The sequence below is a fragment of the Azolla caroliniana genome, unplaced genomic scaffold (genome assembly GCF_043228905.1).
Source record: "Azolla caroliniana isolate FFs.n. ecotype wild unplaced genomic scaffold, voAzoCaro1.0.p SCAF_6, whole genome shotgun sequence".
NCBI classification, from domain to species: domain Eukaryota; kingdom Viridiplantae; phylum Streptophyta; class Polypodiopsida; order Salviniales; family Salviniaceae; genus Azolla; species Azolla caroliniana.
Genome location: NW_028230441.1, coordinates 11,095,513 through 11,105,986, shown reverse-complemented (window position 1 = coordinate 11,105,986; position 10,474 = coordinate 11,095,513). Strand labels below are relative to the sequence as shown.

The window sequence follows — 10,474 nt, the reverse complement described above, 5'->3', positions numbered from 1 at the left end:
CACAAGGTGAGTGATTTGTCCTTATTAGTCCTTCCTTCTGTTTGAAAATATTAGGAGAGGGCAAACATCCAAAGCATGTGCCATGGAGCCCATATGATGAGTAAAAGTAGGGTATGAGTTTTTAATTGTAGTAAATTCATTCTATTACAGATAGATAAAGTTTATACTTGTTGGTGCCACTGTCCACAACACATAGTTGAGAAGGTGTGGGTGAACACAAAGGAAGGCTAAAAAGATTTACAATCTTTTTGAGGTTCGAAGACGTTATGAAACAATAGAGCAAAAGCATTATGATAACAATGAAAAACTATACCCAAATCACTAGATGATCCAAGTTGAGCAAGGCGAATGCTTAATCAAAGTAGTGCCATGCCAACTTTTACCCTTTCACGGGGGGTGGGGGGGTGGGGGGGAGTTCCTAAACACCAACGACGACACACTTGCTAACATAGTTATCCGGTCTTCATGAACTTGTCATTCCTTTTTTGTCCGTAAAGTTGTAAAAGAAAACATCTACTATATTTGTATATTATTTTATGTATTACCTTTTCTCGACTTCCCCAATGATGAGGCCTAATGAGACATGGTAACATCTTGATCCTTGTTGTTGTGGCTCCTCAAAGAGCTGTAAGAAGCCTTCAAATTAAGCCCTCGAATCATTCAATTTCCTCGTGACTCAATTTCCTCGTGACTCAATTTCCTCATGACTCAATTTCCTCATGACTATTAGGACCATGATTCGCATCCGAGAAGAAACCTATCTATCACATTTGCATCTGATCGAACGGTCAGATGTGAATTTATAGAAGGGAAATCGAGGGTTTGCGAGGTTTGTGCGAGGATTCTCAAGAGATTTTGTTGCCTATTGAAAAGAAAAGCCCATATACGTAGACAGATTTTGGATAAAATGACAATAAAACAAATGTAAAGGAGCCCAAAAAGTATAAGTAAAGATTCAATACGTGAATCAGTCAGTATAAAAGATAATTTTTGCTTACACAGAATTCATTTAGCCATTCTTTTTCATTCACTAATTCGTTTATTCATCATTCCCCTGGTGTTGTGTGGATCATCATCAATAAAGAAGGGAAAAAAAAACAGGGAGAGGAGAAAAATTAACAATGTATTACTCATCACTCCATACTCAGGCTCTGTTCTTGGGAATCTCCTGTTCCAGATTTCCTTCCCCTCTTCCGGATGCTCTTTCTTCATCATCATCGTCATCGTCATCGCCAATGATTGGCCACCGTTGGTGCCACTCTCCCTTCATATCCCAGATTCCGTTCCCTGTCTCTCCCAAACGTCTTCTTTCCTCTAGGTAATACTAATAATTATATTGTCTTATTTCTCATTGTACCATTCTTTTTAGACTTTGCTTCTTGGTAATGGCTGGTAACTAAGGCTTCTCTCACGTGGAGCCTCCATATAAATTGTGCATAACCCATTGCATTCTTACATGCCATTACATAATGTTGCTTCTTGGTAAGTTGATTCTAGTAAAACCTCCCCCATACAAAGCTTTGATTCCATTAACATATATGTATATCCATAACCATTATACTCTAATTGCTTGATTTTATGTTATTACCATATCTTGGCACCTCTTTTGTGACTATAATTGCTTCCATTCAACAAACCAACTCATAGACTGGATGAATATACAAATCCGCACGAATGTTGTATGCTTACACAGCATTATGGAAGTTTTCTTCCTGGTGATATGTTAATGCCATAGCCCATGTTGATAACACAACTTTTGGAAATTCCATTCCAATACTAAACATGTCAAATCGGATGGATGGTTATTCACATAACCATTGTTTATCCTTTTCTTTAGTATACATTGTATTCCTCTCCGCCATAATAAATTGCCATAGCCCATGTTGATAACACAACTTTTGGAAATTCCATTCCAATACCAAACATGTCAAATCGGATGGATGGTTATTCACATAACCATTGTTTATCCTTTTCTTTAGTATACATTGTATTCCTCTCTGCCATAATAAATTGCCATAGCCCATGTTGATAACACAACTTTTGGAAATTCCAGTCCAATGCTAAACATGTCAAATTGAATGGATGGTTATTCACATAACCATTGTTTATCCTTTTCTTTAGTATACATTGTATTCCTCTCCACCATAATAAATAACTAACATGTGCCAGAAGCTGAAGATGGTCGGGGGTTATATATCGTTGCTGGTCTAACACACTGCACATGTAAACTTTACATTCTTTCATTACACGTCCATTCCAGAAGAATTACTAGAAATTTTGCCATCTTTCATTAAATTGTACTTGGTATAGGGACAATAGCTTCTGGATCCGATACCTCTTTGTTAGGCAGAAGGCGAAGAGGGTTACAGCATTTTCATCTCCTGAAGGTAAGTTCTTTTGGCTCCTAACCACATTGGGGATAAGAATCATACCATGGCATGAATTAACTATTTTCTATGCAGGAGAAGAAAAGGAGAAGCTAGATTCCACGGATATTTCTGAAAGTATTCCACTTCTAGCATGCCAAGCTGCTCAAAGTGGTGATCAAATCATTTTTTTTGAACCCAACAGGGCGGACTTATCTAAAGGACATTTGAAAAAGTCTCGATGGCCCTCCATTGTAACTGCAAAGGTAATGTGCATATCAACAATCAGTTTCTGGATATCATGAATTCTCATTGCCTTTCTAATGAAATCAACACTCTTCAACAAGAATGCACATCTTGGCTTCAAAATCTATGCTAATATAGGCATTTTTCTTTGGATATATGTAGGTTGTAATTGGATTGGTTGGATCTGTTTTCTTCATGGCAACCAAAATAAGGGCAAATCCAAAGGATTGTTTTAATTGTTTCCAAGTTGTATGTGGGAGTGTCGCCAGAAAAATAAGCTTGGACAGTTCAAACTCTCTCTGGCAATTTGGTGCAATTACATCAGTGTTACAAAACCGATTACCTGTTTTCCCTTCCTTGGATTTGTCTCGGATTTCTTATTTGATGAATGTTACTTTGGAACGGAATCCCATATTGTAAGCTAAAACCTTAATTATATTGAGTATGTACAAAGAGGTGGTCAGAATTTGATAGATTCAGAGGTCTTTCTTTTGTTCATTGTCATTAACATTGTTACCCTCCCTTTGGTAGGTATATTCTCTTCTTAGCGTTCACATGTTTCGCCATTATATGCATAGGAGGTCTTCTCTTCTCAAAAGTTAGGTATGAATGTTGTGTCTGTTTTTCTAAAATTCAGATGCATACCATAATTTGGATATGAGCAAAAAAAGTTATTTATTGATTTTCCAATGAAGATATCCTTCCATTAGCCAAGGGTTCGGAAACTATAAATTGCTATCCTTTGCATAAATGTTATTATTACATGCAACCAACAACAGGAACAATGAAACACATTTTGATAATGTATATGAAAGCGTTCTTCTGTTCAAACTTTGTTATACATTCTCTTGTGCATTGTTGCATCTAGCATTGTCTTTGACGTTTTCAATAAATTTCAATCATGTTTTCTATATATTTTATAAAGCTAACCCATTACATTATTGTTTTGGATGAGAATCAGGAGCTCCGAAGAAAGCATTAAAGATTCCTTTTGGGATGCCTGGGCTTGTGTTTCCTCCTCGTCTACACACCTCGAGGTGCAACAACGATAAAAAAGATCACTGAATTATTTCAACATGTATACTCTCCATGTTATTCTTTATTTTCATATGCGTCCTTGTTAATTGACTGATTTTTCTGTGCTTCTAGTTTACAACAGGCATGGATCGTGCCATTGGCTTCATACTGGCTATCGGTGGCCTGCTTTTCTATTCCCTTTTGATAAGCACAATGACAGACCAATTCACGGTATTATGACTCTCTGAACAATCGGCCTAGCTATTTGAAGTTTGAGCTTTGCATTTGGGATGCATAAATGCAAATTTTGCTCTGAAGGACTAGCAAAAATGTTGAGATCAAACTAACAATGCCATCATGGTCCTGTTTTATAAAATGTCTTTTTTTTCCATGTTACTACTTGATGAGGAGAAGACAGTGGGCGCTTTATACATATGATAAAAGTAGTAATCTGAAGTTTACTAGGTGGGTATACGGATGTTAAAACCTAAACCATTAACCCTACAGAGAAGTGAAATGGTATGTGTGGTCCATGGATGGTTTTCATACTCTAATTTAGCATTTTTAGAGGCATTAATCTTAAGAGGAAAGGGTGTATATGTCCAAAACAGAAATCTGTTTATTTATGCGCATTGTATAGCAGAGGAGCACTTTGAAAAATTATGATAATTTTAATCCTATTCTATATAATTAAATTTTTTTGAAGAGTCACATGGATTGGTTGAGGGAAGGAGCACATTCAGAAGTCGTGGAAAATGGACATATAGTTATTTGTGGAATGAACAATCATCTTACAACCGTTCTGAAGCAGTTGGATAAATCCCACGAGATAGCTCGTCACAATGGTTTGCAATGGCCACGGTATATTTAGCAATCCTCATTTTATATGTGTCTATTGTAAATTTTGTTTTTGTATTCCAATATTGTATATATTTTTTTGCATGCTATGAAAAACTTGGATGTAGAATCACATGTGTCTTGTGCCATTTCCTGTATAATTCTGTTCTGCAAAAACAGTAGGAACTCGCTTTGAATGATCTCTGTATCATTTTTTTTCGAGGAAGCAAACCGTCCTTTTGTTGTCAGAATATGAGAGAAAAGTTACATAAAAAATGGTGTTTTTTATTTTTGTATTCAAATGTTGTCAGAATATGAGAAAAAATATGAAAACTGGGATGGAGAATTGCCTGCATTTTGTACCTTTTCTGATATAATTCTATTCTGCAATAAAACAGTAGGAAGGAACTCACATTGAATGATCTCTGTACCATTTTATTCCAGGAAGCAAACAGTCCTGTTGTTGTCAGATCACGAGAGAAAAACTACAGAAAATATGGTATCTTATGCTTTCAAAGACCTTCATCAGCTCAATATCTATACGAGAAGGTTTTACTCGTTCTTGTTTTCAGTTCGTAATGCGATGTAGATCATAGAGCTGTTTTGAGGATCATATATGAAATTTGGGGACTTTGTTTTGTTTTGCTAGATAGCAGTATGATAAAAAAAGTAATCTATGCTATCAATGCCATTATTGTGCTGTTTAATTCCCTGACAAGTATGTCAAAACAAGTCATTTTGTGTCAGAGGACCGTTATCTTCTTTTCTGCATTTATGATTAAGTAAAGAGTTTGACAAGGAAGAAATTTCTAAACGATATGAAACTGAAACATAGGCAACCTTAAAAAAGGGAGTCTAGGACTTACCAAATTAATACTTATAAAGTTTTGCACTAATCATGAATGATAATGTCCAATCTCAAGCCTTTCAACTATTAGTATATTTTTGGTGTTACTTATTACCAATCAGCTATCAGCAGTTATGAAACCTTGGTCTCATGGTAAGATTTCGTCACATTTCAGCATCTCACACAGTACTCTATAGATTTATAGACGGACATAAAAAAGGTTGGTAACAATTCCAAATCGATTACATAATCAAACTATAATAGAAATTCAATTATCCAATATTCATTAAAAATATTAGGCACATTTTGTGTGCATTTACTTGTTTGATTACATCCTTCATCTTTGTGTATGGATCATTTTCATATGTCAAGTTAACTTGATATATGATTGGTTAACACAACATGTTTTTCATATATATCTAGCTATCCTCATACCAGTTTCAATGTTTTCCGTTGTTTGATTATAATACAGTGGCAACTTAAGCAATACAATCTCATTTGAGAAAGTAGCTGCTGGCAATGCTCGGTCAATCATTGTGTTAGCTTCAACTGGAAACAAGTATGTGCGTTTCAGAAAAATGTTTCAAAGTTACTTAAGGCGATTTTCTAATATGGTAACTAATACTTGTATAAGGTATGAAGCGGATGCAGAATCAGTCTCAACTGTCTTGGCATTACAACCATTATTGGAGAATAAACCAGGGAATCTTGTTGTAGAGGTCTAGTTTCTTGCCACTTTCATGCTGTAGCTACTTGTTATTATTCAAAACCAATTCATGCTCGTCTATATATTTTTTGCATATGCTTGTTTGTAGTAGCAGATGGCTGTGTATCTGTACATTTTAGCTTTGGTTATTATTCATGTTGATATTCATTCCAGTGACACGATTTAGACACCTTATAAGACGTCGTCTTATAGCTAGAGAAAAGAGTGGAAATAATGGGGAAGAATGTATGCATATTTTTGAACATTTAGAGAAACAACTTTTATCTGGAATATAATTTCTGGATTAATTTCTGTTTTTCTACTTTCCGGAGGCATTTTCTCGCGGTGATTAACAAAGAACCATTGATTTGCTTGTATGGCTGTTTCAGGTTATTGATCTGAATACATTGAACCTTTTGAAGTCCTGTACAAGACTGAAAGTAAACCCTTTGCAAAACCTGTCGTCAAAGATATTGGTCCAATGTTCACGGCAACCTGGATTGATTGATGTGTATCGTGAACTTCTTGAGCATGATAGTAAATGCCTTTCTAAATTATTGAAAATATGGTGAAGTTTATCAGGAAACTGAAACATACACAACCTTTACTTAACATCTTACTTGGAATTTGCAACCAGAGCAAGTAATAAACTTGAGAACCTACCCAAACCTTGCAGGGATCAGTTATCAAGAAGTGAGGACAGGATTTCCTAAGGTAAAAACACATGGCTGCAAAAGACAAGGAGAAATCTTGATTTTTTTGTCTCATGTTTCCACTTCATGATCTCCTGTTCTTCAGGCTATAGTATGTGGTCTCATCCGTGAGGGAAAGATTTATTTTCATCCAAAAGATTCACTGCAGCTCAAGGAAACTGATAAGGTAATCTCTTGGCGCTCCATTTTAGGGATATGTTGATGCATTATACCTTCTTCTCCAATCTAACTTCACTAAATTTGTTGATAAAAGGTTACATTGTTGAAAAAATTTGCCTCATTTGTTATGATATTGAAAGTATGTCATTGCTTTTTCCTTTCTATTTCTGCCTAGCTGATGCTTATCTGTGCCAAAAATGAATATAAACAAGCACCCAATGAGATTGTCACATGTAGAAATCTAAAGAATGAGAATTCTACTCAAAGATCAATTCACAATTTACCCGTACTTTCGATGAATACATCTGTTCCATCGTCTACAGCAAAAACATTTCTTCCAAAGGCAAGTTTATGAGCTGCAATCCTGAACTTCACATTTTTTTGTTGTTTTTGTTTTGCCAAAGAGGAGTAAAATGCTTTGAATATTATTGGTAGGCGGCAGATTGGCAAGCTGGGCCCAAAGAACGGATTTTAATACTTGGATGGCATCCTCGTGTGATGGAAATGATTATGGAATATGATGATTATGTTGGGCCTGGTAGTGAGCTAGTAAGTGCAATATATGCATGCATATATGCGAACATGCTCCCTTCAGTCTGATTAGAGTGTGTTACCATGTTTTGTGTGCACATCAGAAATATAAACTTATTTTGTGATGCATTTTCAGATGATAGTCGCTGACACACCTGTGGAAGTACGAGAGCAAATCATTAACAGGAAAAAGGAGAAACAACTGCAAAACATTAATGTCATAAACCAGGTATTGTTTTTGTCCTACTGGTTTACGAAATAATGAGGTTAAATTCAGCACAAAATATCCGGTCATTCCAATACTGTTGTAGCGAAGTCATGTGTTTAACCATGCCTGGGTGCACATGTAAGTAAAGACTTAGCTTACCACTAGGAAGCCCCCCCCCCCCCCCCCCCCCCCCCAACTACGAAACATATATTGAGAAAATCAAATCCATTCTGTATCGCAAATACAAAATCTTTCCCCAAAAGTTTAAAGTTTATTCCTAGCTAGCCTCTGGGATATCATTTTTTGACAAATATAGTGTTATGATTTGAAATGTGTATACTGACATGAACACAATCTTTATATTTACGATTTTCACGTTGCTAATCTTTTTTAGTTTTTTCATGATTGATGAAAATCGAGCTATTATATGAGTGTTCAAAACATTCATCTTAAACCATTTTTCATGCATAGTTCGGCAATCCTATGAGTAGGACTGACTTGAAAGCAGCAATACTGAATCCATTGAAATCAGCAACAATGTCGGGCATGAAGGCACACCGCGCCAATGCTACAAAGATGCCCCTTTCTATTTTGGTTGTCGCAGAGGATATAGGGAAAATAGAAGGTTACAATATATCTTGCATTTAGGTTACGTTTACTCATGACTTCATTTAAGATTACAATCTTGCAATTTGTGATCATGTTTGGGACTCAGATAGATCAAAACCTGATAAAAAGGCTGTATTGGCACTCCTCCTGGCTGAATATACATGCAAACAACTAGACATTGAGGTATTAACTAAGAAATTTCCAAAAGATTTGCTAGGCATCAACGAGTTAATTAACGAATACTGCCATTCGGATGTCCTTTTTTCTATTGTTTTCTCCCTAGGTTGTCAGCCTTGTTGCAGAATTCATTAATGTGGACCTTGGAAAACAGGTGGTTGTTATTTGCCAAAATAATTTCCTTTTCAATGGCACATGTTTTATCTTTGTTTTTTGCATTATTATTTTTGCTTTTCTCTCTCAAAATATCAACCCTGGGTATTTAGGCTATGAACCTACGTCCACACTTGACAGCCATTGGGGCGGATGAAATCATGGGTCTTGTCACATCTCAAGGTCAGTTAGGATTGCGATCGTAATTTGTTTTCAGTTTGTGCCGGTGAACCTAAAACCTCATTTCGCAACTGTAATGGAAATCATATTGCAAATTGTGATGATATCATGATCGATGTTCAAAATAGTGGCTGAGGAACCTGAACTAAATGATATATGGACGGAGCTTTTAAACTCTTGGGGAAATGAGATATACATGAAGGTGTCCTCTATATATGCATACTTTCCATAAAATAGAGAATTTGAAGATTGAATCAGATGTCATTGAATTGAAATTTATGTTATTAGGACATTCGGAGATACATAAAACTGGAGGAGATGATATCATTCGCCGAAATTTCTGAAAGAGCAATTCTCAAGGGTGAAGTTGCAATTGGCTTTAGGATAGGTGGCAAGACGGTAAACAAACTTTGTCATGTGTTAAATGCTTTTCATCTTCAAAATCTTTCAATCAAGTCTATTAGCTTGTATTTTGTGACAATACAAATGTCTTCTTTTCAGGTAATAAATCCTTGTTCAAAAGATGATCCATTGAGTTTCACAGTTGGCGATGCCCTCGTGGTTATATCTGAATTTCAATACAGCCCAAAAGGGTTGTGAAAGAGCCAATACCTTGTGAACATGGTTGGTATTTAGTACGACATAGTTTCAACCATAAACCATATAAGGTGAAGTCGATAAAAGGTCAGCAATTTGAATAATCATAAATGAAAAATGGAACCCAAAATTTAGTGGAGAATTAAACTAACAATGATTGAAATCACTAAGCTAGTTCATTTCTTACACAGAGTTGCATTAGGGAGTGAATTTCTCATTCTGAAGATGGTTGGCATATGGACAAAATCGGGAACCTTGTGAAGCATTGATGAAATGCCAAGTAATTGTTTGAAATAATGGAAGAAAGTGCCATTTATTATAGCCACATGCCCCTTGATCCATGATGGGAGATAATTCAGAAACTTCCTTGAAGCAATGATTGGCATATGTGAAGATATCCTCACCCAGCTCTACACCACCTTGGTAGAAGCATGATCAATCCTAGGGGTGCCTTCTCCCTAATCACTTTTTGCTTGAAAAGTTACCTTTAGATCAGTGTCTTTTAACCCATTTTATATTGTACTCTGTTATACAATTAGACAAAGAGAATGAAATTTAGTGTCTTCAAATTCAAAGCTGAAATATAATGTCAACTTCCCTTAATGCATAAGTCTATTCTCTATACCAAATATGGATAATGCATTCAATAATAATGATAGGCCAAAGGAGCAACCTTGCTTGGATTGGAGTTTATGTAGAATAATCAATTCTTGCAAGCAACTAAAAATAATTTGTATGATTGCTCTATAGAGTCTTTATGATGGCTATTGAAACTAAGGTTGGAAAAGAATGGCATGTGAGTAAGTTTGAGCAAAAAGTCTTTATTTGGAGAGTGATGATTGTGGGTTAGCCAGAGATGTGGATGTGCAAGTGTATATGTATGTTGATCTCTCTATATTTGTGGGTGTTCGTATATCCATGCATGCTTGTGTATTAGTGTTTGTATGTATGAATTTTTCTTTCATCACAAGAACAAATGGAGGATACAAAATAAACATCAGAATGAGAGGAGACATGCCTTGGTGAAGGATTTGGACTGATGCTTAGCTAAACCGGAAACAATTGCAGTACTAGGGAAGGAAGCATATAAATATCTATGGAATGCATTAGACCACATATTCTACTATG

At 35.8% G+C, this 10,474-nt stretch overlaps 1 protein-coding gene across 3 annotated transcripts; it reads left to right on the top strand.

The window, feature by feature from the left end:
* The first annotated feature begins 1,049 nt into the window (after window positions 1-1,049).
* LOC147863066 (putative ion channel POLLUX-like 2) lies at window positions 1,050-9,410 on the top strand. 3 transcript variants are annotated; one of them, XM_087321441.1, is made up of 24 exons: window positions 1,052-1,318; window positions 2,320-2,387; window positions 2,463-2,632; window positions 2,775-3,028; window positions 3,144-3,215; window positions 3,574-3,649; window positions 3,762-3,860; window positions 4,336-4,490; window positions 4,911-5,015; window positions 5,786-5,872; window positions 5,948-6,032; window positions 6,409-6,556; window positions 6,657-6,733; window positions 6,818-6,898; window positions 7,067-7,234; window positions 7,327-7,440; window positions 7,559-7,651; window positions 8,102-8,255; window positions 8,346-8,422; window positions 8,523-8,570; window positions 8,683-8,752; window positions 8,878-8,951; window positions 9,038-9,148; window positions 9,251-9,410. In XM_087321441.1, the coding sequence occupies exons 1-24, from the start codon at window positions 1,122-1,124 to the stop codon at window positions 9,347-9,349; spliced, it is 2,682 nt and encodes an 893-aa protein (XP_087177567.1). In that variant the 5' UTR covers window positions 1,052-1,121; the 3' UTR covers window positions 9,350-9,410. The 3 variants fall into 3 exon arrangements, 2 of the variants coding, with proteins under 2 accessions (XP_087177567.1, XP_087177566.1); XM_087321440.1 differs by having other exon boundaries at window positions 1,053-1,318; window positions 2,311-2,387; XR_015529956.1 differs by lacking the exons at window positions 9,038-9,148; window positions 9,251-9,410 and having other exon boundaries at window positions 1,050-1,318; window positions 2,311-2,387; window positions 8,350-8,422; window positions 8,878-8,895.
* The last annotated feature ends 1,064 nt before the right edge of the window (window positions 9,411-10,474 follow it).

Bases quoted from the DNA above. Each gene is read 5' to 3' on its own strand.
- LOC147863066 (XM_087321440.1), top strand. From the start codon at position 1,122: ATGTATTACTCATCACTCCATACTCAGGCTCTGTTCTTGGGAATCTCC. The intron at 3,650-3,761 runs GTGCAACAACGA...CTGTGCTTCTAG, and splicing joins CCTCGTCTACACACCTCGAG to TTTACAACAGGCATGGATCG. The intron at 8,571-8,682 runs GTGGTTGTTATT...CTGGGTATTTAG, and splicing joins ATGTGGACCTTGGAAAACAG to GCTATGAACCTACGTCCACA.